This window comes from Bos mutus, chromosome 16 (assembly GCF_027580195.1).
Source record: "Bos mutus isolate GX-2022 chromosome 16, NWIPB_WYAK_1.1, whole genome shotgun sequence".
Lineage (NCBI taxonomy): Eukaryota > Metazoa > Chordata > Mammalia > Artiodactyla > Bovidae > Bos > Bos mutus.
The window spans coordinates 36,606,433-36,632,932 of NC_091632.1; the positions used below are offsets into that span (position 1 = coordinate 36,606,433).

Below are 26,500 nucleotides of genomic sequence, written 5' to 3' on the forward strand. Positions count from 1 at the left end.
GGAAATAAGGTGGGGCGGAGGAAGAGGCGTGCTCCCAGCCTGGCTGGCCCCTCACACAGCCACCTGCTCCCTCTCCCACGCCAAGCTGCAGCCCCTCACCTCCTCGGTGGCGCCCAGTCCCAGGAAATTGGAAGACAGGGTCCTGCAGAGATGGCCTAGCACAGCCTCTGCGGCTCCCTGAGCTGGACTTGTTGGCAATCCAAGAGAAGAATCCAGTATTCTGTCTGAATTTTTACAGACACCTCTCCTTGACAGGAGAGTAAGCAAATTACTTAGTGCCAAAGGCATTTTCAGGTTCCAGAAGAGAGGGCCTGGTATAAGCAGTGTCCACAGGGGGTTGGGCGCCTGCGATAGTGTGTGTGTATGTGTAGGGGGAAGCCCACCATTTCCCACTGGGAGGGGACCTCAAATCCAGTATCACCCCTCTCTGGACCAGATGACGAGTTAAGCAGGGCATCCAAAACCCTACGCCAAACGCCTCTCCAGCCAGATGGATGCTCTCAGGCTCTGCTTCCAGAGTCTAGTTCTAAACCTCCTCTTTCACCCCCAAGAGAGACTGACACCAAAGAGGCCACCCATGCAAACACAGTCAGGCTGTGCGACGGGGCCGGAGAGGGTGGGTGGGCCAGGATTCTGGAGCAGACGCCAGGGTCAGGGCCCCTCTACTGTGCAGCCCTGGGTGACGCCCAGTGCCTCTCTCTGCCTCCATCCACGTGGTGGGCCAGGAACGGCAGAGTATTGGCCCAGAATCCGGTTCCTGCTCGGCCACTGATCTGATGGCCTATTGGCTGGACAGCAAGTTGACTACTGCTCAGTGGACAGACAGGCTTGGCTCGCCCCCTTCACCCTTCCCTCCCTTTACCTGGGGGTGAGGGAAGGGGCATCAAGAAGGGGGTTACAGATCCCTGCCAACCTTGCGAGCAGAAAACCACCCACTCATGCACCAGTGCCAGATTGAGCTGTATCCCCTGAAAAGTCATCTTTCTAAGCCCTGGCCCCCAGGACCAGCAAATGTGACCAGACATGGGAAAAGGGTCTCTGTAGATATAAGTTAAGGATATCAGAAAGAAACTGCCCTGGACTTACCCTCAGCCCAACGACAGGTGTCCTTGTAAGAGAAAGAGGGAACTTCCCTGGTGGTCCGGGGCACAGGTTTGACCCCAGGTCAGGGAACCAAGATTCCACACGCCGCACAGCCAGAAATAGATAAATAACAAATAAATACAAGTCCAATCTGAGGTTCCTTAAGGAAGCTTCCAGAAAGAAGATACTTAGAAGGAGGCGACCTGAGACACAGGGAGACATCAGGGCAGCATTGTGGCCACATGCAGGCAGGATGGGAGGGGCACACCCACAAGCCCAGGGACGCAGGAGACTGCAGCCACCACCAGAAGCTGGGAGAGGAGCACAGAGAAGACACTCCCTGCAGCCTCCAGAGGGACCAGCCTGGCTGCTCCTCTTTCTCAGGCTCCAGCCTCCAGACTGTGAGAGAGCAGCTTTCCTTCATTTTGACACCCAGATTGTGGTCGTTTCTCACAGCAGCTATAGGGCACACGTACAGCCGTGACAAGGCGGCCCAGCGCCTGCCCTGGGGGCCCACAGAGGAGGTAGCAGAGCACGGGGCATGCCGGGGGGCCCTTCCTGCCCGCCTACTCAGAAGCACATGTCCTTGGGGGCAGGCAAAGGCTCCTCCTGACACCGAGTCTGGGAGACACGGGAATTTGCTGTTGCTGGACACACTCCCCACGGTGCAGCCCTGGCATTTCTTGGGAACAGTCAATGTGTCCCCCTTCCTGTCACCCCTTGACTCCCATGCTGACCAGAACCAGGGCAGATGCCCCAGTCCCAGGCAATGACCTTTCCAAGACCTCCTGGCCCCCAACCCTATCCCAGTATCACCCAGTGACCCTCCTGAACCCACTCGCCCAAGGGCAGCACATCCATGTGGCCAGACCTTCCCTGGGTTCCATCTTCACACCTCAGCTCCCGCCAGATGGGCACAGGGCACTAGGGGCTCCTGGGCGTGGTGAGGTGGGCAGCAGGGTATGGGCAGAGGGAGCCAGTCCTCTCCATCAGAGTGCAGGACATGATGAAAGTTACCATGGAGATGACTCAGCCTTTAGACACTGCAGGAGTACTGTGTCCATGTCTTCCTGTCTCCCCATGTCCTGCTCATATGCCTTAAAGTCAGGATGTTTGGAAGCCCGCCCCCTCCTTGCCCAAGGCCAGGGCTTCCCCCAACCCTGTCTGCTGGACGGGGTGTTTGTTTGTTGAAAGAAATCTACTAAAGATCAAGAGCAGTCTCCCCAGTGCACCACACGGCAGCTCTCAGGTGGGTCTCCAGGGCCAGGGCAGCCAGCAAGCACTGTCCGGCCTCTGACCAGCCCTGAGTCCACAGCCTGGTTCCCCAGGAGAGACAGGCCTCGCCCAGAGGGCAGCTGTCTCTGGAAGGTGAGTGTGGCCCACAGAGTAGTCCCTGGGCTCTGCCTTAACCTCTGATGCAGAGCCCCAGAACCCCCGGAACCCTGGCAGCTCTGAGGTCCTGCCCCTGCAGTTCCCACAGGCGTGCGCCTGACCTCCCTTTCCCTCAGAAGCAGACGTCAAAGGTGAGATCCTTGGATTTGGTAAAAAACCAAACAAACAAACACTAAGCCACAACATCTGGAGTTAAAAATCCACACTTCCAGCTGAGACTTGGCGGCCTTCCACTCACCTGGGGAAGAGATGACCATGGTCTATTTGCTAACGGACACCCAGGCGCAGGACGCTGCTCTGAAGGCCCCGTGTGGGCGATCCTGCCACCTGCTGGTGGGAGCGGGAACAGCCTTTCAATGGTCCCAAGAGAGAGGCAGTGCAAACCCAGGGGGACGCAGCTCGGGAGGGGCAGCCACAGCCAGACCCGGCAGGAGTTCCCTCCCGTCGACGACCACTGTGTGCAGGTGGACAGCGCTGAGCACCAGCTGAGCCCCCTCGCTGTTAGCACGTGCCCACCCCTCTCACAGGGAGAACTGCGTCACCTCCCCAGTCACACTAGAGTCCTAACCGCTGCCACTCGGGATCCGTGGCCGTGTTTGGGGGTGGAGTCTTTCAGTATCCATGGCCATGTTTCGCGGTCTTTGCAGGTGTCATCAGGTTAAGATGAGGTCACCTGGGCGGGCCTGAGTCCAACATGGAAGAGGGGAGAGAGTTATCAGGAGGAGGAGGGGGTATCAGGGTGACCTGGCCACCTGCTCAGGACCTCTGGCAGCCGCCAGGGGCTGGAAAGGGCAGCAGAGAGTTTCCCCTACAGGTTTCAGGGGGATCATGGCCCTGCAGACACCTGACCTTGGATTTCCGGCCTCAGACTGTTGTTAAAACACCCCCATCTGTGGTACTTTGGGATGATGGCCCCATGAGGTCAGCACAACAGCTGGTGCCAGGTGTCCAACGGATGCTCAGTGACCAACCCAGCCATCTCTCGAGTTTGTGGATGTTCAAGTTACCTGCCCCACCCCCTCCACATCCACTAAAGGCTCAGACACCCGGTCAGCATCTTCACTGTCATGCCTACTCCTGCCAGCATCCTGGGAACTCAGGGCCCACCCTCTGTCCAGTCCTGGCCCCTGCTCACCCATCACTGGGCACCCAGTCCCAAGACCAAGACTCAGTCCTTGTTCCCCTGCAGAGCGCTGTCTCTGTGACACTTCCGACTCCAGCACCCACTGCAGCCTCTGGCGTCCAGACGTCAGACCCTGTTCTCCATCCCTCCACACTGCTGGTTTCAAAACCAGCCACACGCCAGGGCAGCGAGAGACCGAAGGAAGAGGCAGACGCTCCAGATGGACTGGGGGCAGGTTGACAAACAGGGAACTTGCTCCTGAGGCTTGTCTTGGGCACTGCAGGTCCAGTGGGTCTCCACACCCACCTGCCAGATCATAAAAGTTCACGCAGAGGCCTTCATGGGGCTCAGTCACGTGACTGTGGTCTCACAGGCACCTCACTGTCCTATGGCTGCTTCTGAATATCTTAAGGACAGATGTTCAAGGAGCTTCCTGATGAAGGAAATCCTCACATGCCAAGGTCTGGGGAAGTCATTCTGGCTTATACAGGAGCTAGCCTGAATCTGATGCCAACTAGAACAGCCTGTTTGTGGCAGGTCATATGTCTGCTTTAATTATTTTTTATAATTTTATTTTTGACTGTGCTGGGTCTTCCCTGCTACCTCAGCTTTTCTCCAGTTGCAGCGAGTGGGGGCTACTCTCTAGCTGTGGTGTGCAGGCTTCTCATTGCAGTGGCTTCTCTTGTTGCAGAGCGCAGCTCTAAAGAGTGCGGGCTTCAGTAGTTGCGGTTCCTGGGCTCCAGAGCACGGGCTTGGTTGCTCTGCGGCACGTGGGGCCTTCCTGGACCAGGTTATCAAACCCGATTCCCCTGCATTGGCAGGCGGGTTCTTTACCACTGAGCCACCAGGGAATTCTTGTCTGCTTTAATCCCTGGTGGCTCAGACGGTAAAGCATCTATCTACAATGTGGGAGACCCGGGTTCAATGCCTGGGTTGGGAAGATCCCCTGGAGAAGGAAATGGCAATCCACTCCAGTACTATTGCCTGGAAAATCCCATGGACAGAGGAGCCTGGTAGGCTACAATCCACAGGGTCGCAAAGAATCGGACACGACTGAGCAACTTCACTTTCACTTTAATTATTAAAGGAAACATTGACCAGAAGTAAAGACTACCCATGTTAAAAATGAAGATTAAACACCTCCCCTTGTGGGACACCAATGCTGGTTACTCCCTCCACAATAAGACTCCCTTCCTAGTTGCCAAGGCCACACTGAAGCCCCGTGTATGTGCCGGTCTGTTTTTTGAAACCTTGAAGAAATGTCTCCCTGACTCCTTTGATGTTCTCTGTTCTGACAAGACAGAAAATTGTGCTAAAAATCCTGCTTCTCTGGAGCAGTTCCTCTGAGTGATCTGACAGGCAGTCTTCCGGGCTACAGTTTGGCTCTTTTCTGTTCCTATATTAGATAGCTCAATGATTATTTTCGTCAACACTCCGATTACCTGGGTCCAGCTTGAGAGTCAGCAGTGGTCCCATTCTCTCAATGACCTCCTCCCGGTCACCAGTGCCTATTAGATCTGCTGATGCCTCCGTCATACCAGAACTAGACTCAAGGTCCCCTCCATTGACCTTGCTGGGAAACTCTCCTACACATCCTGCAGGGGGCGCCAGGAGCAAGTGCCAGGCCCTGACCGCCCCGCCTGGGGCCGCTGGTCACAGAGCAGCCCTGAGGGGCAAGGACCAGGCTTGCTCACAGGCCCCAGTTTCTCTGCAGTGACGCGGCCCCATGGCAGCATCCCGTGGGAGCTGGGACTCAGGACGCATGCAACATGCTGACGCTCTGGACGTGGCTTCCCTGTGGATAACAGTCCATCATCTCTGATCCGGGGGTCACCTGTCTTCCACAGCATCCCTGAAATCTTGGCAGCTTAGCCTGTCAGCTGACAACTGGGGTGCCATCCCTGACCCCTCATGGGCCTTGGCGAATACTCACTTACAGGAGCTCGTCCTCCCTTTTCCCCTTGTCTTCGGCCACAGCTGCCCAGCAAACTCCAGTCCAGCCACTGGCTTCTCCCACTCCCACCAGCTGCTGCGTGGAAGGCTCCACTGAGAACCTGCCTGAGGACTCCCGGCACTCCTGGTGGTCCCCACACCCACCTGAAACAACTCCTTGCTCGCCACCGAAGAAAGCAGATGTCCCAGAACCGCTCCATGCTGCTCCCCCACTGCATCCGCACCCCACCACCTGTCCACCCGCAGCTCTCTCCATCTATCCCTGAGCAGGCGGAGCCCTCCTGCTCTAGGTAGACCCAAACCCCTGGGCTCTAGGTTCTGCCCACCAGCCTCCTGGAGAGCTGGGTCCATTCACACTGGCCTTTGTCCCATTTCTTCAGCCCCGTCCTGTCCTTGACTCTACCGACGCCCACGAACCACCTGAGCCAGGGATGTTCAGGTGTCTTTCTCGGCACCTGTGAGCTCGTTTGAGCCTCATGACAAACTGGGAGCCAGGTTGCATTATTCTTGCTCTCCAGACAAGGAGAGGGAGGCAGGAAGGTTAAGTACTGAGTTCAAGGTCACCACAGCTACGTGTGGATGAGCGGGCTGGGTCCTGTGGGGCTGGCTGTCCCACAGAAATGACCAGGCCTCTTCCATCCCCACACTGCTGCCGCCTGTCAGCATCACTGCTGTCCCCTCTTACTTCCTCCTCCCCACCTTCAGCCTCATCCTTTAAACCATGGCTCCTTCTCATCCCTCCTTCCTCGGCTGAGTTGACCCTGATCAAGGTCGTTGTAAAGTCATGCCATCAGCGCTCGATCGTGTCTCCCTGGTCATCGTGTCCTAGGGTGGGTGAGCACATATGGACTCCTAGTGAATCCAGTGGAGGACGGGTTTCCTCTGCCTGTTCTCATGGGCCACCAGCGGGGGGCAGGGGTGGGGGCGGGGACACAGGCCCTGCACTCCAGGGCTCTTCGTGACCTTTGCAAAGTGACAGCCTCTCTGGGACTGTTTTCTCCTTGGTTGAATGGGACGTGCACATGTGGGCGGAGCAAAGACGATATCTGCAGCACACGAGGCCCTGAGTAGCAGCTCAGCGAACAGCATGAACATGCTTAACACTGAGCTGGCTCCAGGTCTGGCGGGGCACTGAGTCCCAGGTCCTCACTCACAGACTTCTTCCAACAGCCATAGGAAGCAGGAACTGTCATTATCTCCACTCAGTAAAAAAAAAGGAGACTGAGGCAGACAGGGCTTGAGGGTCCCAGTTCAGTGGACAGAAGCAGGGCAGCCGGGATTCAAGTCCCTATGAGGCCACTCGCCCAGCTGCCATTGCTGAGCCCCTGTACTGAGGGGACTCAGGAGAGGGGCCAGCAGGTCTCCTAAGCCCAACCGCTCAGGCTGACCCTCTGGGGCCTGATTCAGGCCCACCCTGCAGGGACCAGCAGAGCAGACTCAGCTGGAGGCTCTGGATGCCAGAGAAAGCGGCTACCTCCCATTGGGTGTGACATGGCCCCTGGTCCCCCAGGGGCAGCAGTGGCTGTCCCTGCACCATCTCAGCAGGCTGGCGGGGCTAGAAGCCCTTTCCTGTCTCTGTACACTCAGCCATCTCTGAGCCCTTGGTCTTCCCAGGAAGTGAAGTACCAAAGCTGTTAATATTTCAGCATCTGTGATATTTTCATCCCTCCTGTTTCTGTGGATGACTATGTCCAGGTGGAGTGGTGAGGGGCTGCCAAGGACCTGCTGTATGCACAGCTCGGTGACCCCCCTTAACCTCCAGAGACGCCCTGGGAAGGCAGGCCAGCCATCCTAGAATCCTTCACAGCCCAGGAGCGCATCTGAGTCTGCAGAGCCAGGAGGGCCATGGCTGACCAGCCCGGCTATGCCAGCTATGCAGCCCCAGGCACCTGAGCGGCATTCTCCAGACCTGCTTCTCCAACTGCAGCACGTGTACAAGAGAGGGGTTACCTCCCCCAGCTCTTGTGAAATTCAAAGGATTGTGAATTTGGGGGTTATAAACTCCAAAGCGCAGTCATATGCCAAGGGCTGGTTTCTTGAAATTTCCTAATAGGGTATGCGCGTGTGCACGTGAGCACACACACACATACATACACACAGGATGACCTAACAAACACAAGTGAATTATACACAGGACACACACGCAGTAGGTGACTGTATGACACAGCAAAGAACTAGCAGTGAGTGTAGTTAATGGCAGTGCCTCCTTGGGAGGGGGCGCTAAACCCCAGTATCAGAGGATGGACACAGCAGGACTGAGGCAAGAAGCCTTTTGGAGTGGGGGGAGTAGCTGGAGCTGTGGCTACAGGCAGTGGAAGGACAAAATGACCAACCAGGTCAGGATCACAGGTGCTGACATTTAGGAGCAGCTGTAAACTGTCACAGCTGCAGCCCTTGGGTTTCTAAGACAACGGGACAAGGTGGACGGAGATGAGGTTGCCTTGGGGCCTGTAGGCGCCAACACCAGGGAGCTGAGGTCCCCGGCAGGGACTGCGGAGGCCCAGGATGCCGCTAGCCGCAGGCAAGCTCACTCAGGACAAGAACACATCTAACTCTCGGGAGGACAAGCGCAGAGCGACAGCAATGAACCCTGGTTCGGCCCTCAGTGGAGTGATGATGCCCGGTGCCTCCACCGTGTTCCCTTCCGTGGTGCAGGGTCGGAGCTCTGCTTCCCACGCCGCGGGGAGCACGTCTGCATTTAACACAGCGCTGGGGGCCATGTCCACGCTGCTGCATCCCTGAACCCGCGGTCAGAAAGGAGGAGGCGCTCAGGAAGGGGCTTTGCCCCGCCGGCCTCCTCTCCTCCAGTCCCCGAAGCCCGCGCTCCCCCTGCTGTGCAATGCGGACCCCTGGGAGGGGCAGAGCTAATCCAGGGGATGGTCACCCCGGGCGGGGGCGCGTCCAGGCGGCAGTCACCCCGGGCAGGTGTGACCAGGGAAGTGGTCTCCCCCTTCAGGGGTCCGCATCCAGGGGGCGGTCGTCCAGGGCGTAAGGCGAGTCCAGAGAAGTTATCAGCTCTAGCGGGGGGCGCGTCCAGGGCCCGGTCACTCTAGGCAAGGACAGGAGTCCCTCCCCGGAGATCCGCTGCACTTCAGCCGAACATGAATAGAGAAGCGTTGACCTGGTGCAGTAAGCCCCTGACTACCCTCTCCCCGCTTGCCCTCCGCGTCGCCTTGGCAACCGGCCTAGGTCCCGCCCTTCCCCGGTAGCGTAAACAGGAAGTGAGCGTGAGCGCGGCGTGCGCTTCCGGCGCAGTGGCGGGGGGGTGGGGCGGGAGCGATTGTAACGGCGGCGAGCAGGACCAATCGTGGAAGAAATCTGAGGGAAGAGCCAATCGTCAGGACCGGAGCGGGCGGGAGGGGACTCGAGACTGAGGCGGGACTGGCGAGGCGGAGCCAATCGCGCGGGCCGCGGTGCGGGGCGGGCCCTGGGGCGGGGCCGAGGGTCCGGCGGAGGTGGAAGTGGAGGCGGAGGTGGCGGCTGCTACTGCGGCCGCGTCGGGTCCGGTCCGGGGTCGCTCGGCTGCGGGCGCGGTGATGCTGCAGCTGCGGGACTCGGTGGACTCGGCGGGGACGAGCCCCACGGCACTGCTGGCCGCCGGCGAGGAGGTCGGGCCGGGTAGTGGCGGCGGCGGCGGTGGCGGGGGGCGTCCGGGGGTGGGCACGCCGCTGCGACAGACGCTGTGGCCGCTCAGCGTCCACGACCCCACGCGCCGCGCCCGCGTCAAGGAGTATTTCGTGTTCCGGGTGAGGCTGGAGGTGGGGGCGGGGGCGGGAGAGGGCGTGGGCCTGTGGGGCCGGGGGCGGGGCGGGGCGGGCGAGCGGGCGGGACCTGTGGCGACCTCCGCCCCCGCTCCGCCCGCTCTGCGCAGCCCGGCACCATCGAGCAGGCGGTGGAGGAGATCCGCGTAGTGGTCCGGCCCGTGGAGGACGGAGACATCCAGGGGGTGTGGCTGCTGACCGAGTAAGGGGGCGCGCCCTGGGGAGGGGCCCGGGCACTTGTGCGCTCCGCAGCGCCGAGGTGACCGCTGCCGCCCGTAGGGTTGATCATTGGAACAACGAAAAGGAGCGGCTGGTGCTCATCACCGACCAGGCGCTCCTCATCTGCAAATACGACTTCATCAGCCTGCAGTGCCAGCAGGTGGTCAGGGTGGCCTTAAACGCGGTGGACACCATCTCCTACGGAGAATTCCAGTTTCCCCCAAAATCGCTCAACAAGTAAGTCTTTTCAACATAGAGCCCCTCTCTAGGGCCTTCTCAACAGCCCTTCCAAAACCAGCCCCCAGTGCACGTCTTGCTTTAATATCAGTGGAGTTTAGAATAGACCCGGGGGACTTCTGCCCAGCAGGGTGCATTAAAAGGCATTCTGGCACAAGAGACAGCTATTAGGCTGGTGGTAAATGAATTCAGGGTACGGTTAGCATAGGCCTGACACAGGTATTCTTCAGATAAGAGTGAACTCAGCACTTTATCCCTGCCAAGAAAGGATTGGCAGCTGTCATGTCAAACCCTGTTGTGGTTAATTTTTAAAAGAAAAAGGTAGCACATCTCTTTGGTTTACAGATACTATTGAAGATTAAATTTGGAAATGTTTAATGGACAACTTTCAAGAGCTGATCTTCATCAGTTAGGGAGCTTTCTGAAATATGAGAAACCTAGACATGAGTATACTCAGTTGAATTAAACAGTAAATTTTAGGGTTTTGATGTGGAGATTTGGGTAGGAAATTCAGGAAGATAAGTTCAAAATTCTAAACAACAATAAAGTATTCTGGGAAAAAGGATTTGAAGTTGGAAGAGTATTATTTGTTTAGTTAGAGCACTACATGTTAAACTTTATTAACCGTGTAAAGATTAGCCTAACTAAGTACTCAGTTTGTTGTGTCTTAAAAGTGCTAAAAGCTGTCATTATTAGACATGACATTCCTGTCCAGACCCGCGGGTCCTTGGCTGTTGTGAAATGGCCATCATCAGTCTCATCTTCACCGGTGGGACCGCTTTTTGTTCCCACACCCAGCACCAAGCAGGTGCTCTGGGACACGGGCCTGCCTGTGAAGTCTGGTCCCTGTCTTCTGACCCTGCAGGCGAGAAGGCTTTGGGATTCGCATCCAGTGGGACAAGCAGAGCCGCCCGTCCTTCATCAGCAGATGGAACCCGTGGTCCACCAGCGTGCCATACACCACATTCATAGAACACCCGATGGCCGGTGTGGACGAGAAGACAGCCTCTCTGTGCCAAGTAAGGACACGGACGGCAGCAGCAGCGCTGCCCAGTGGGGACAGGCACCTTCCAGGCCTGCACTTTTCAGTATGGTGGCCACGTGGGGCTGCTGAGCACTTGAACGGTGGCTAAACTGAGAAAATAAACTTTTCAATTTTTAAAAGCTTTAGTTATGCTTAGATAGCCCTGTGTGGTAAGTGGGGACTGGTCAGTGTGGTGCTGTGACGTGGCCCCGGTGGCTGTGGTCATTTTGGAGAAGGGCCCAGAAGGGCTTCGGGGTGTGGCAGCTGACCCCCGCCCCTGCTAGAGCTGGGCAAGCTGTGCGCTCAGCAGGAGAGGAGACCTGGGGGTGATGGGCATGGGGTATGGGACTGGGGACAGGCCCCCCACTTCCAGCAAAGTGCCTTTGCTTGCTGCCTGCCTGGTGGGTGGTGGGGAGGACCAGGTGGGTCCCCGTGGCAAAACGCCTTGGAGCGGAAGAGGGAGGTCTGTGAGGACTAGCTGTCGTCTGTCATGGGTGAGCCCAGAGGTGAAAGCCACACCCAGGAGGTAAGCCCATGGGCCGCTGGGTGTGGCTGGGAAGGCCTCTTGTCCAGGGGTGGGGGACCTCGTGCAGATCGTCTGCTCAGACTCCATGTTTTCTCTCTTTGCAGTTGGATGGTTTCAAGGCTCTGTTAATCCAAGCTGTTAAGAAAGCCCAGAAGGAGAGTCCTTTGCCAGGCCAGGAGGGCGGAGTGCTGGTCCTGGAGTGTCCACTCCTCATTGAGACCTACGTGGGGCTCATGTCCTTCATCAACAACGAGGCCAAGCTGGGCTACTCCATGACCAGAGGCAAGATCGGCTTCTAAATGCTGCACGTGGGGCTCTTGCCAGGAGAGGCGGCCAGCAGGACTCTGGGAGTGACAGACCTTGGCCCAGCTCCCCTTCTGCCGGCAGGGTCAAGGCCCCCTACCTTCAGAGACCTGGGCACCACAAGTGCAATCAGGTGGACTGAATACTGTAGCTGGCTACTGGACAGATGGTCACGTGAGCTCCAGACACAGCAGAGGGAACCTGTCAGCATCCTGGCCAGGATCTCAGTCTTCAAGTCCCCTGTGTCTCCATTCGGCTCCCCGTGGTCCCTCCCCGCAAGCCCTGGAGCATGTTAACAATAAATGTCACGTGATTAGCTGTGTCGTTCGCTCCATCCAGGGATGTGCCTGGGACCGAGTGCCCGTTGTTGAAAGTGTGTGTACAGTTGGTGTCCAGTTTTGCATTTTGAGATTTAATCCATCTTCTTAAAGCTAATATGGAAGAAGCCAGCAGACCACCAGCTCAGCAAAAGTTGGCCTGCCTTGTCAGCTCCTGAATGGACTGTTGCTTTTGTGGAAATGCGTGGTTGACCTAAAGTCACACTTCTCCTAAATCTATGCTGCTAAGTCGCTTCAATCGTGTCCAACTCTGTGCGACCCCATAGACGCCAGCCCACCAGGCTCCCCGTCCCTGGGATTCTCCAGGCAAGAACACTGGAGTGGGTTGCCATTTCCTTCTCCAATGCATGAAAGTGAAAAGTGAAAGTGAAGTCGCTCAGTCATGTCCGACCCTCAGCAACCCCATGGACTGCAGCCTTCCAGGCTCCTCCGTCCATGGGATTTTCCAGGCAAGAGTACTAGAGTGGGGTGCCATTGCCTTCTCCAAAATTTATCTATATTGTGTGAATAATACTGATGGCGTCTTTCTCAGGCCCACCCAAAAACTTCCCAGAAAATTATTTTAAGACAACTCATTTGTTTGAGAAAGTCACATTGGTAAGTTCTTTGCACATGATGCTGACATCTCTGTTAGGTTTGTCCTGTCATGGCATATTTTAAAAAGGAATTGCTTAATTTGCCTTTAAGGAAGCGCTTTCAGAAAGGAACCATGTTAGTCTCCTGAAGCAGCCTGCCCCACCTCAGTTCCTGCTGCTCCGTGCAGATCCCAGTCCGTGGGCAGTCATCGCTCACCGCCCCCGTCCATCCACAGTGGTCTGACTGCTGGCCCCCAAGTTCTTTCCTCCTCACTGCCCAGGCTGGCAGAGCTCTAGTCAGCATGGATGTGATGATCCTGATGCAGGGGCCACAACTCTGCCTGGGTCTTGATCTTTTGCTTTTGGTCTTCTAGTAAAGACATTTATAATCCAGTGAGTGTTGTTCCTTTTTTAAAGTAGGCGCAACAACCAAAAAAGGGTCTTGTTTGGTGAGAGCATCTTAGAGCCGAGATGTTCTCCGCACTGGATTTGACCCCGGCCATGTGCACTGCGGGGATTTGCACAGCCTACTCCTTTCACAGCCACAGGGGTGGTGCCCACCGTCCAGCCTCTGCCCAGGGTGAAGAACCCTTATTCCTCCAGTGTCCTTCTTAGCCCTGGCCAACTGCCTGAAGCACCTGGATCATTCCAGGCAGACACTCCCTGCAGAGACCTGACCTTAACTGGGCTGCCCTGGGACCCACAGCCCTGATCTCCAATTCTGCTCCAGCACAGGCCCACGTGACACACAGGCCATGCTTCAGAGTGTTCAGGGACGGAACACAGGCTCTCTGCAGAACGGGTCCTGTGTTGAGGGTGGGGTGGGGTGGGATGGGGGACTGGCCACTTGGGGTGAAGTTACTTCCCCTAAGACAAGTGAACCCCAAATTTAAAACTGACCTGGAAGACTTTCCTGTGACTTAAACCTTTTAAAAAAGTAAGCATTAGCCATTTTATAAATGAACAAGTATTTATTTTAAATAACAAAAATTACAGTTTATTCCATACATATTTACAAAAACACCTTGCTATAGCAAAATGAAAGCAAATCCTTTCCTCTGGAAGGAAAACTCGCCCAAGATGCTCTGCTTCTGTCCCATGGCCAATGTGTGCCACCTGGGCCTGACCACGCCCGGGTCCTACGTGCAGTCACCCCGCTGCCCAAAGGCCATACGCATGCTCTCCTCCATCTCCAGGAAGCACAGGCAGAAGTGGTCCTTGCTAAGGAGGGCTAGAGAGTCCCCGCTCGGATGCCAGCACAGGGAGAGCACCTGGAAGTCACCTGGAGAAGACAGGTGGCCAGAGGTTAGGGGAGACCCGGGTCCCAGGGTGACCCAGCTGGAATCCCAAAGTGTAGCAGCAGGCCCTGAGGTTCACGGGCAGGTGCCTCCCCAGAGCATCTGCTTGTGTCCCTGCCCATGCTCACCTTCCCCGGGCACCTGCACCGACACGCAGCCTGCCGGCGACCACAGGTACACCTTGCTGCCCCCCGTGCAGATGGCCAGCCGGGGCTGCTGTGGGCCCCACTGGAAGGCACGCACAGTGCAAAGCTGCTCCAGCACCGCCAGCGGTCTCAGCTTCCGGATGTCCCAGATCCACACGGCGTTGGGGACACTGTCTGAGGAGGAAGGGGCACCCAGGCTCACGTTCACCCCTCGCTGCTCTGCTCCAGCCCCCAGCCTTTCACCATTGAGGATGCCCACCTTCCCCAGGGGCAGGAAGGGGAAGGGGGGCGTATCCTGTGGGCCTGGAGCCCTGCTCTTTCCCAAACAGAGCAGAGAGCGTGGAGGCTTGGGCTTGAGTGGCTGCTGGTCTGATGGGGCGATGGGCCCCAGACACTATTGCTGCAGGATGTCCACCCCGCCAGCAGCAGCAGAATGGGAAGAAGCAAGCGTGGGAGGTCCGGGCCCCGGAGGAGGCCGATGGGGACAGCACACACACGGGACGGGCCACTGACCGTTCCTCGTGGCCAGGAAGTAGTTGTCAGGACTGAAGGCCAGCGCCCCAATGCCGATCCTGGGGTTGGCTCTGTCAGCAGCCGGCTTTAGGGTCTGTAAGGAGACCGGCATCGAGGCAATCTCGTCTGGGTGGGAAAAGAAAGCGCCCTGAGCCTCCCCGTGGGCGAGCGGCCTGGGTCTGCGGTGCTGCCCACAACAGGGGAGTAGCTAAGCGTAGCTATCTGTGGGGCAAGGACACGTGACAGCAGGGGCAGGCAGGGTCTGACAGAAGGCAGGGCTGTAAGGGCACCTGGCCCGCCCTCCCACGTGAGGCTGTGGTCCCAGAGCTGTGACGGGCCCGGCAACACCGCAGGGCTGGTGGTCGGCCCAGGCCCGGTGGCTCTTCTGGTGCCCCAATTACTCCCACTTTATGGATGATGAAACTGAACCAGAAGTGACCTCTGTGCCACAGATGCAGCTGCAGCTCCTCCCTGAGCCCTCTGATGGCCTCCCACTCACCCAAGAAAAGGTCAGCATTCATTAAAAAAAAAAGTCACTCTCAGGACCAGCCAACAATCAGGAGACCCACGGCATGTATTCCATCCAAGGAGCCAGAGCCCAGGCAGCCTGCTGGCTCTCAGCTGAGGACTCTGTCCACCAGGTATCGCCAGAGAGGAAAAGGATTGAAAGGAAAAAAGGGAGTATCTGGAGTCTCCCTGGACCGAGAGGGCTTTTTCTCATAATGAAAAGAAAGGAAACGGAGAAAGACAAGGGCGGCACAACCAGCCGAGCGGCTCACATTTGCTCTCTGAGGACGTCAGGGGCCCGGCCGCTACTCGGGGCGGAGGGCAGGCCAGGTGGCCCAGTGGCGGACTCTTCTCAGCCTCCTTGTACACCACCTGGAAGAGAGATGGCCTGGGCAGCACGTGTGGCCATGGCCCCTCACTGTGCCCTCCTGGACCTTCTCCACGAGGTCCCGCCTGCAGCCGGCATTTCAGTGGAGACCGGTGACAGATGGGCCAGGGTGGGGGCACGTGTCACCAGAGGCTGGATGGGAAGGATGAACGGCTGTGGGGTGAAGGACCCGAGGCAAACCCTGTGAGGCCTCAGGTCAGTCCCACTCCCGCTCCTCCAGAAGGCCCTCCAGTCACCGCCCTTGTTGGGACGTCCGCCCACACACAGGCTCCCCAGAAACCCATCCAGACCCCAGGGCTGTATAGCGGCCCACCCACTGCTTCCTCCTCACCCCACACCTGTCTTACTTGGGTCCCTCACCTGTGGGCAACTCACCAGCGTGTCTGCCCTCATTCCTGCCCCGAGGCCAGGGTGTCTGCCCTCATTCCCACTGTCCCACCCCACCCCCCGACCCGAGAAAGGCTGTCTGTCTGGGTCCCTACGGTCTCCCACACCTTGTCAGGGGCCTGCCAAATAAACAGAGCTCGATCCCTCCTCAGGGCCTCTGCCCTGCTGTTCTGTTCACACTGCCTGAATCGCTCTTCCCCAGATCCTGCACCACTTCCTCCCAAGGTCCGCCCCGGGGCCCCTTGGCAGGCAGCCTTCCTGCCCTCCCAGGGAAGGCTCCACGGGGAAGAAGCCGCCTGCTGATCTCTGCCTGGCACAGAGCAGGAGCTGGTCCCAGAGTCGTGGAGATGGGGGTGGAGGAGGCTGGGAAGGACACCACTTGGGACCCTTTGGGAACATGGCAGGAGAAACAAGGGCCACGGGAACATCTGCATTTAGAATGTTTCAGCATCAGAAGGTCATGTAACATGAGCCCCTGTAACACTTACACTGATAGTGTAAAGTCAAAGAGCAGCTTTCTATCCCTTCCTCAAACACACTTCCAGACTTACTATTTTGGGATTATTAACAGTTGCAGGATGCCCAAACTCCGTGATCATTTTCCAAGTCACGTGGTTAAGAATCCGCACCTGGGGAGAACCACATGGTCAGAGCCTCTGGGGCGCTGGCTGTGCATGGGCTTTGCCCCACAGGCCCCCTCCCACCTTTCCATCATAGCTCCCAATCGCCAGGAACTGACTGCTGGGGCTCCAGGCCACGGACTTGATGCCCAGAGACCACTCGTAGGCACAGAAGGCAGACAGCAGCCGGCCATCCAGGGAGTAGAGCAGGACCTTGTACTGCAAAGACAGTGAAGGCATTACTGAACCTGTGGCATGTGAGACAGCCACCCCAGGGGAGTGAGACTTGGGCAGAGACCCTGCCCTCCTCCACAGTGGTGGGAAGTGGAGACAGGGATGGTACTGGAGGAGCAGAGAGAACGTTGTGGAAAAGGGGAAGCTGGGTCTTAAATCTAAAGACTTGTAATAAAAGCTCCTCAGCTCAACATCTGAAAAAGGCAGAGTTCACGCTTGAGGCGTTCAGAGAGTGTGAGAAACAGACAGCAGTGCTACAAGCAGAGAGCGTCCCGAGCGGGCTCCCTACCTCCAGGCAGGAGTCCCAGACGGCCAGCACGCAGCCGTTGGGGGCCCACTCGATCCCTGCCAGGTCCTGAGTGTCCGTGTCAAAGTGCTTCCCAGGCGGGCGAGGGGGGAACAGATGACATTGAGAACATCTTCTTCAACAAATACACGAACATCTATCTCACACCTGATGCGTTAACACAGTATTTAATCTCTTCACCTAGCCATGGGCAGCAACACCTACAACTGTGTCCTCCTGCCATGATAGGCGGAGCAACATGCATCCGCGACGTGGCTCAGGCCTCCGTGCGGCTGAGTCTCACCCCTTTAAGATCAGCTCAGGGGAGACCCTCCCAGGACATCGCTGCCCTGGTCAAGGAGGCCGCCAATCAACAGCATCCGGGATCCAGCCCCGCCCTGGGTGTCTGTGCCTGGCAGCCTCCTGCCCATCCAGGCACGTGGTCAGTATTAACCTGCAGCTCACTCCTCCTCATGTGGGCACGTGGACGCTAATACCACTGAGCCACCAAGAAGCCTAGCAGCTCCCATCTGGGGGACTGTTAACTGCTAACACCCTGTGAGCCCATGCAGTCTCACCGGATCCTGTGAACACCTGCCCGTGTGCGTGCCATGGGGTAACAGGCAGCACCCACCTTTGAAAACATGGAGCTGCCTTTCTCACACCACCCAGAAGAGCTTCTGGGATCTTCAAGAACGTACTTCCGCCCCCACCCCCGCCCCAGGGTCCTGGTGCTCCTGGTGTGCGCCTCACCCGTAGCAGCTGCCAGTCACTGCAGACGAAGATGCTCACGTAGTCCCTGCAGTCCCGCCTCTCTGCCAGCGCCAGGTAGCGGCCGTCCCTGGTGAAGGTTATTCCTGCCGAGAAGAGGGAAAGGTACTGGGATCGAGAAGCAGTAGTTTTCCCATTAGAAGGAGAGAGAGAAGGCAGAGGTCTGAAGAGGGGAGGCAGCGCACAGACCCCGAGTCTGCGGCAGAGTGTGGGCACGAGGCAGGGTCCCCATACCCTCGATCAGGCTTCTGACGTACAGAGAACCTGTGAGATGCACAGGGCGCCCCGAGCCCTGATGAGCCCCTAAATGTTACGGGGAAGTGTGGAGCCCTACAGGATGCTGTATTCTCAGGAAATCAACTGCAAGAAGCTCAGCTGGGTCAACGCAGGCTCGTCACTACAGCTCCTATTTTTACTTTTGAATTTAAATTTGGAAGAAGTCAATTTAAGGTGAGAATCTGGCTGAAACGTCAGACTGTCCCTTCCAGGTCCACATGGGTGAACTGAGTCCTCGGCCACACTTCACACCTCAAGAGAACACCTAGGTGACAGAGCTGCTGTTTCACCAAGAAGCATGCGTGTCATCTGGAGAGACACTAACATACAAACTATGAAAACAAAAAATAAATGAACAATCGCATTTCACTCACATGTGAGCTTCAAGCCGCTGATGGCAAGAGAAAGAACAGAAAAACCTCTCAAATCATGTGATGCTTCCTTCTGTTTATTAATTAGAAGACAATCAAGTAATTTCATGATTCGGGAGGGGGCACAGACGAGCTCGCAGGTGCAGTTAAACGCGTGTGGGGGGTTAACTGAGGGCACCGTGGACATACGCCCTTCGTCCCTCCTCTGAGACTAGGAGAAGTACTAGGAGATCCAGGATGTACTTTAAGTCAATCAGGGGAGGGGTGGGTATAGAGAAAAAAGATTGGCTATGAGCTGAAATATAGTTGAGGCTACTTTTGTCTGTGTTTGAAATTTTCCAGGATAAAAAGGTCTCCAAACCCCCAAACAACTACAGAGAAATGGCTTCTAAGTAGCTCTGACGACTCACCCTGCTGACAAGCCTTAGGGTATTTGATGTAGGACACAGACTTTGTGCACAAGGACCACACAGTTATCCGCAGCTGCCGGGGAAGGGGGAGGAAGAGAAAGGAAAGAGCATAACTTAGCATTCTCGGAAAGAGTTGTGAGTCACTTAGGTCCAGATTGCCTGCACCTAAGCAATGGCACCCCACTCCAGTACTCTTGCCTGGAAAATCCCATGGACGGAGGAGCCTGGTAGGCTGCAGTCCATGGGGTCGCTAAGAGTCAGACACGACTGAGCAACTTCACTTTCACTTTTCACTTTCATGCATTGGAGAAGGAAATGGCAACCCACTCCAGTGTTCTTGCCTGGAGAATCCCAGGGACGGGGGAGCCTGGTGGGCTGCCGTCTATGGGTCGCACAGGGTCGGACACGACTGAAGTGACTTAGCAGAAACGAGATTTACTGAAGTAAAAGTATCAGGAGTCCCAGGGTGTTTTCTGCCTGAAGAAATGTGTCAAACTCACATCTACAATTGCCAATTTTTTTTTTCTGGTGGTGCTATGTGGCTTGCAGGATCTTTGTTCCCTAACCAGGGATCAAACCCAGGACACGGAGGTGAAAGTGCTGAGTCCTAACCATTGGACTAGCAGAGAACTCCCACAATTGCTAAATTTAACAGTCTTAGTGTTTGGTTTTCATTTTGTGACAATATTATCTAAGTGACACAAAATTAAATATAAGTGCATTTTAGTTCAAAGTACAGTCAGCACCCCTTTCTCCCTGATAAATTAAGCTTTATTGCAGGCACAGCCACAGAAGGCAATGGCACCCCACTCCAGTACTCTTGCCTGGAAAATCCCATGGACGGAGGAGCCTGGTAGGCTGCAGTCCATGGGGTCGCTATGAGTCAGGCATGACTGAGCAATTTCACTTTCACTTTTCACTTTCCTGCATTGGAGAAGGAAATGGCAACCCACTCCAGTGTTCTTGCCTGGAGAATCGCAGGGATGGGAGAACCTGGTGGGCTGCTGTCTATGGGGTTGCACAGAGTCAGACACGACTGAAGCAACTTAGCAGCAGCAGCAGCAGGCACAGCAGCCCATGGACGGTCCAGTATTTCTGGGGGATTCAGCATCCAGGGGTCCAAGAAGGCATGCCCTGGGATGCCGGGGGTGGGGGGGTGCTACAGTCAAAGTTTTCATATAGTAGCAAACCTAAAAATGTTTCTCAGAGAAACACATCTAGGAGAGAAAGCCACACAAGATGCCCCCCAGTCTCTCAAAGCAGTGAAGGGGGTGAGTGGCTCTGCCTTGCCAGGTAGCTGGGCCTGGGGTCAGCAGGGACAGGGAGTGGTCCGACTGTCCGAGTGGAGGCTCTGCAGAGGATTTCTGGGGGACCCACTGTAGGCACGTCACACGCAGGGGCTGGAAGAAGCTGTGCCAATGAAGGACTAGCACACCCAAACCCCCCATAGTCCCCTGACATGATGTGTTTGGGAGGCATATGCACACCACCCAAGCGGTCTCTGATTTACGGTTGGATTTCAAAGGTTCTTCCCACTCAGAGCTCCTGCCCAGGGTCCTGCATCCCAAAGGAGCCCAAGCCTTGAAGAGCAAATGAATGAGGAGGTTAGAGACACACAGATCAGATGTCTCCAGGGAAAGATGTAAAGTCGTGCATTGTTGTTGTTTAGTCGCTAAGTTGTTTCCAACTCTGCGACCCCACAGTCTGCAGCACACCAGGCTTCCCTGTCGTTCACTATCTCCCCGAGTTTGCTCAAACTCTTGTCCATTGACTCAATGATGCCATCCAATCATCTCATCCTCTGTCACTCCCTTCTCCTCTTGCCCTCAATCTTTCCCAGCATCAGGGTCTTTTCCACCGAGTCGGCTCTTTGCATCACTGAAGTTCTTTTCTATTGTTGACTCAAAGGACCTGTCTAAACCCTTAAAGATACAATTTGAGATGTTCTTTTTAAAAACCTTTTTTCATTAAAACTGGGCAAAAAGATTACATAACAACACTCATGGGCTTATAATGCTCATGTATGACATAACCACTTATGACATACATCCTCCCCACTAGACCACTCCCTCCAATCCTCCCAAGTGATCAGGACAAGGGGTGAGGGGTGACTGTCCTGTGGCTGAGGCAGGTGTCTGGGGTGCCCACTCACGTGGAATTCCGTCGTGTTGAGGATGTGGCGCCCGTCGGGGCTCCAGCAGGAGGCCACCAGCCCCGCCGAGCCCTCGTCTATCTTGCAGTGCCACTCTGGCTGCTCCAAGGACCACACCTGGACTCACAAAAGAGATGAATCCATTTGCTACTCAGGCTTAAGAACAACTGGTGAGCTGCATGGAGGCAAAGATGGCCCAACTCTCAGAATCCTGCAGTGTGAAGGACAGGTCCTGGGTTGCACCACACTTCTCAGTGATGTCACTGAGTGGTTTGAAGGCTTTATTCCCTTTGCTGTCTGAGACCTCACTTAGTTAAGTGTGGGGTCTATAGCAAGACACATCTCAGCACTCCCTAAACACAGGAACCAGCTGGGCTGCTTGCTGAACACTTCCTGTTACAGAATGAACTAGGTTACAGATTAAGGACATTTACATGCTTTCTTGTTTTTAAAAGTACTTAAACTATTAGAGCAGTATTACAATGTTAAAAGAAAACAGGCTTTGACCTGTGCAGCCCCTTCCTCCGTACCAGTAGGGCTCAGAACAAGGCCCTGGGCGGGGGCTGTGTTTAGGGGGAGGGGGGAAATCCATCCGGAGGTACCTGCACGAGCCCCCGCTTGTACAGGGCACACAGGATGAAGAGTGAGTCAGCCGACCACTCGAGGTGCTGGATCTGGTCCAGGCATGTGTATAGCTGGAGGATCTGCAGGGTGTTCGCATCCCTGACCACCAACCGGTACTGGACGCAGGAAGCCTGGAGGGGGAGAGGAGAGGTCATGGAGGGGTGGGCTCCGGAGGAGGGCGCTCTTGGGACGGCAGCGTACCCTCTGGTCAGGATGGTTGCCTCCTCTCCCTGCACACACGCTTTCCATCTAGATGGTCTTGTGTTTGCCATGCGGACAGTGTATTCCAAACAAAGATGAGTTAGCAGAAAGATAAAGCGTAAATGTAAAACCAGGTGCCCAGCTGTTCAGCCCCAGGAGGAAGTATTACTGCAGACCTCTACCAGCGTCATTTCTGCGCCTGTCTTCACTGCGTGGCAAATGCTAAAGCAGGACACGGCACTGGCAAAAGGCCCTCCGAGAACAACCAGCTCCCCTCTGGTTCTACCACCTGCAAACAAGCTGTGTGTGAGGCGCAAGCAGGGGGCTCCGGGCTGCGGTGAGAACGATCCAGGAACACAGCTCCCTTTGGTTCAGTGTCTAACCTGGACCCAAACCAACAGAAAGTCAACATACAGGTCTGAAATTCTGCAAGTGTAAGGACACGTCATAAATGTCCGTCTACCTGTGATGAGAGAACAGATAATACACACTGGTATCTGCTCACAGGTCCTGACACAGGCTCCTGATGAAACCCTTGGAAACTGCTGGGGGGCGGGAGCATCTCTTATTCTACTGAGGCAACTCTGAGTGGGCTCCTGGGGGGACTGTCACCAGAGAGACCAAGCCAAGACTAGAGGCTTGGAGTTCTCAGCCCTGCTCTCCTCTTCTCTTCAGCAAAGAGGGCTCAAGATAGAGTAAATGATCACCCAGGTCTATGTGGTGAAGCCTCCAAAAAATCCCAAAGATGCAGGGTCCAGAGCTTCCAGGTGGGCAAGCACACCCACATCCTGAGTGGGTAAGTGAGTGAAAGTCACTCAGTTGTGTCTGACTCTGCAACCCCATGGACTATACAGCCCATGGAATTCTCCAGGCCAGAATACTGGAGTGGGTAGCCTTTCCCTTATCCAGGGGATCTTCGCAATCCAGAGATCAAACTCAGGTCTCCCACACTGCAGGAGAATTCTTTGCCAGCTCCACGGGGACAGAACTCCTGCACTCGAGACCCCCAGATCTCACCCTCTTTATCTCTTCATATGCCTGCTCACCTGTTCCTTTATCACACTCCTTAATAATATGGTAAATCTGTTTTTCTGAGCGCTATGAGTCACTCCAGCAAACTAACGGAACCCAAACAGGAGGTCATGGAGCCTATATCCAGTTGGTCAGGAGCAAAGGTGACCGCCTGGACTTTCAATTGCAGTCTGCAAGGTGGGGGGCAGTCTTGTGGGGCTGAGCCCTTCACCTGGTGGACAGTGTCAAAACAGAGTCAAACTGTAGGACACCCAGCTGGTGTTGGGGAGAACTGCTGGGTGTGGGGAAAACCCCACATAGTAGGTGACCAGACGTTTCATAAGTGTTGAGTATGGCAGTCGTTTGAGAGGAAAAGGGACTGACAGAGGGAGGGCTGGGGGGTTTCTTACACACCTATTAACTTATTCCTAAACCTGAGTTTGGAAACATTTAACTCTTAATATAGTGTTCTTAAAAATACAGTTACTTTATGTCCACATTTGTTAATAATATCCAAATCCAAGCAAATGACTTCTATGACCGATCATACTTAACTATTAACCAGAGAGTGCATCATCATTCAAAAATCAAGAACTGACTTCTGAATGTTAATTGCCTCATGTTGGTACTTATCAAGGTCAAACTGGATTGTTAGGTTTTTGTTTTATGAACTTTCATTTTTAAAAAGCCATTGAGTCCCACCTGGGGAAAAAAGAGTGCGAGATGGACTGCTGATTAGAACAAATATACTGCTTTTTTTTTGTCCCTGCTTATTTTTTCACTTTGTAGCTTTGAAAGCTGTGATCAGTTACCACAAACTCCTAGTGAAATGAAATGTCTATAGAAACACTTGGAAAAACTGTATCAAATCTGTTGCAAGATGTTAAAAATGGCAACACGGGCCTACTTTTTTCAGCATTTAGGATAGAGCTCTGAAGAACATGGTTCCAGTAACATTACTACCTAGGCTCACAATTTTAATCAGAATGTAAAAACTAAAAGGTACCAAAACTAAATGAGGAAATGTAATCTTTGTCTCCATAATTCACTGGAAGTTTCATGTCAGTGAGTGAAAGTCACTCAGTTGTGTACAGACTCTTCACAGTCCCATGGCTATACAGTCCATGGAACTCTCCAGGCCAGAATACTGGAGTGGGTGGCCTTTCCCTTATCCAGGGCATCTTCCCAACCCAGGGATCGGACCCAGGTCTCCCACATTGCAGGTGGATTCTTTACCAGCTGAGCCACTAGGGAAGTTTCATAAATGACCAAAAAGCAAATTTATTGGGGAGTATTCTGAAAAGTATACCAAGGTTTTCGGGGTGCCATTTAAGCTAAAGATATTTTGTATTTTGTAGCTGAATACCATACTAGGTGATTCAGAATAAAGCCACCATAAAGAAAGTAAATATGTAATTTGAGGTATTAATACATCCATCCTCAGGGATAAATGGAATGTTGACAAAGCTCAGACTGAAAAGACAAAACAGGATGCATCAGTTAATAGTTAATGAAACTAAGTACAGTTTTTAAAAAGCATTTTTTTCCCTTAATGTCTTTCCAATGCCGATTATCACCCACCCACCACATTTCCCCCCAAGATTCTGAGAATGTACACTGATCATACTTGTATATTTCAAAACTTATATTTCATGTATGAGAGCTCAGTGATGTGAGAACCATTCTGCCATCCACGGAATGAGCAACTCAGATACCAGGAGTATAGACCACTCTCTTTATCTGAGCACAGAATGCTAGTTACCTAAGTCATTCATCTGGCATGTGGTAGAGACCCTCGAAGGGGGCTGGAAAAGGTGACAACAGTTAGCTGCAGCACTGAACTGTTTTATAGCCAACAGGACTATATACCTGCCTTTTGTTACAAACAAACAACAACTTATAGTCAAAGCTATGGTTTATTCCAGTAGTCGTGTATGGATGTGAGAGTTGGACCATAAAGAAGGCTGAGCGCCAAAGAATTGCTGCTTTTGAGCCATGATGTTGGAAAAGACTCTTAAGAGTTCCTTGGACAGCAAGGAAAGCAGGGCAGTCAATCCTAAGGGAAATCAACCGTAAAAACTCACTGGAAAGACTGATTTTGAAGCTGACACTCCAATACTTTGGCCACCCGATTCCAAGAGCCAACTCATTAGAAAAAAACCCTGAAGCTGGGCAAGACAGAGCAGGAGGAGAAGCGGATGACAGAGGATGAGATGGTTCGATGGCATTACTGACTCAAGGGCGCAAACTCCAGGATATAGTGAAGAATAGGGAAGCCTGGCGTGCTGCAGCCCATGGGGTCACAAAGAGTCGGACACGACTGAGAGACTGAAGAACAACAGTCCACGTTTACTGTGTCCTGAAGTGTTAAGAGAGTGTTGCTTTTACCTGCTTTTAACAGATGGAAACCGAGGTGCAGGCAGCTTCCCGGGTTCCCAGAACGCAGCAAGTGTCCAGGTACCCTGCTCGGAACCACTGCCCAGGTCACCTGCTCGAAGCCCACACCTGCTACCTCCTTCCGGGCCCCAGGTAGGCCCCACCCCCTTGGTTCCTCACCGCCCCGTGCGGACACGCGCCTCCTCGCGGAAGCCGCGCCTGCGGCCCAGGCCCGGCGGTCGCTCACCAGGTACTTGCCGTCCGGGGAGAACTTGCAGAGCAGGCTAGAGAGCTTGAACAGCTCGGAGAAGTTCATGGCGGCCGCTGCACCCGGGGGACCGCCAAGCCCCGCCACCCCGGCCAGCCGCAACCGCCCCTCCGCGACCGGAAGTGACGGAAGGGCGGGAAGCGTGCCGCAGCCAGTCAGGACCCCGGGTGACGCGTGGCATTGTGGGGCTTGTAGTTCGCTACCCCGCCCAACGCGCGCAACAGCGCTTTAAAGCAGACAAGGTGTTTGGTCTCACCCAGGATTTCCGCCGGTGCTTGCGTGTGGGAAGTCCCGATCAACTAGGGTTGCCACATAAAATGCAGAAAGTGCACTACAGCTGAATTTAGATAAACAACGAATCATTTTCCAGGATAAATATGTTCCCCAATACTATATGACACATATGCTTAAAAACTATCCGCTTGTCTGAAGTTAAAACGTGTCGTCCTCTGTATCTGTGTATTTGTATTCATGTATTTGTATACATACAAGAATATGAAATGTGGTGCATAGTACGTATATTACATTCTATATATACATAGAGTATGAATAAATATTCGTTTTTCTTCGTTTGTCTTTTGGGTAAGTCCGGCAACATGCTTCCAGCGAGGCCCTCACTTGGCGATTAGGAACTTCTCTGATCCAAGAGAGAACGAATTTGGCGCTCGCACCGCGCAGAAAGCTCCTGGATGTTGCGCGCCCGCTTGTCCATCACACGCGCGCACCTGCGCTCGGACCCGCGAGGAGAACACCACCCAGGCCGGGACCAGAGCCCCGCCGCAGCCCGCACGGCACGGACTCGAGCGAGCTCCTGCGCTGGCGCTGGCTCTGCTGGCCTCGCTCGCCGCCCCGCGCGGGCCTGTCCTCTTGCCCACTAGGGACTCCTGGTCCTCTTCGCCCTCGCGACCCTGCCAGGCCCAGCCAGCGCCTCTAGATCGCGCGGACCGGGACACCCGCCCCCGCTCTTACGTACTGAGATCCGAGATCCGGCCCTACTCGCATCCGCGCGAATCCGGCCTGGTCCTACTCGCATCCGCGCGAATCCGGCCTGGTCCTGTGCCCTGGGGAACCCCCTCCAGCTTCCCAGAACAAACGGGTAGAGGATGCATGTAGGCGTCCTGCTCGGC

At 55.0% G+C, this 26,500-nt stretch overlaps 2 protein-coding genes across 2 annotated transcripts; one reads left to right on the top strand and one right to left on the bottom strand.

Moving 5' to 3' along the window:
* The first annotated feature begins 8,989 nt into the window (after positions 1 to 8,989).
* TPRG1L (tumor protein p63 regulated 1 like) lies at positions 8,990 to 11,937 on the top strand. The gene is made up of 5 exons (XM_070385096.1): positions 8,990 to 9,297; positions 9,423 to 9,514; positions 9,592 to 9,768; positions 10,634 to 10,787; positions 11,423 to 11,937. The coding sequence occupies exons 1-5, from the start codon at positions 9,088 to 9,090 to the stop codon at positions 11,615 to 11,617; spliced, it is 828 nt and encodes a 275-aa protein (XP_070241197.1). The 5' UTR covers positions 8,990 to 9,087; the 3' UTR covers positions 11,618 to 11,937.
* Positions 11,938 to 13,497: 1,560 nt separating this feature from the next.
* Positions 13,498 to 25,484, bottom strand: WRAP73 (WD repeat containing, antisense to TP73). The gene is made up of 12 exons (XM_005888839.2): positions 25,353 to 25,484; positions 21,496 to 21,648; positions 20,894 to 21,010; positions 18,742 to 18,814; positions 17,667 to 17,770; positions 16,917 to 17,003; positions 16,478 to 16,612; positions 16,325 to 16,402; positions 15,271 to 15,370; positions 14,492 to 14,617; positions 13,961 to 14,152; positions 13,498 to 13,816 (listed from the first exon to the last, which is right to left on the bottom strand). Exons 1-12 carry the CDS (start codon positions 25,419 to 25,421, stop codon positions 13,674 to 13,676), a joined length of 1,377 nt encoding a protein of 458 aa, XP_005888901.2. The 5' UTR covers positions 25,422 to 25,484; the 3' UTR covers positions 13,498 to 13,673.
* Between the last annotated feature and the right edge of the window lie 1,016 nt (positions 25,485 to 26,500).

Coding starts and splice junctions, on each gene's coding strand:
- WRAP73 (XM_005888839.2), bottom strand. CDS start 25,421: ATGAACTTCTCCGAGCTGTTCAAGCTCTCTAGCCTGCTCTGCAAGTTC. Junction 21,011..21,495: donor ACAAGCGGGGGCTCGTGCAG/GTACCTCCGGAT, acceptor TTGTGAGTCCAG/GTGTGGTCCTTGGAGCAGCC. Junction 14,153..14,491: donor CTTCCTGGCCACGAGGAACG/GTCAGTGGCCCG, acceptor CTTCCTCCTCAG/ACAGTGTCCCCAACGCCGTG.
- TPRG1L (XM_070385096.1), top strand. CDS start 9,088: ATGCTGCAGCTGCGGGACTCGGTGGACTCGGCGGGGACGAGCCCCACG. Junction 9,298..9,422: donor AGGAGTATTTCGTGTTCCGG/GTGAGGCTGGAG, acceptor CGCTCTGCGCAG/CCCGGCACCATCGAGCAGGC. Junction 9,769..10,633: donor CCCCCAAAATCGCTCAACAA/GTAAGTCTTTTC, acceptor CTGACCCTGCAG/GCGAGAAGGCTTTGGGATTC.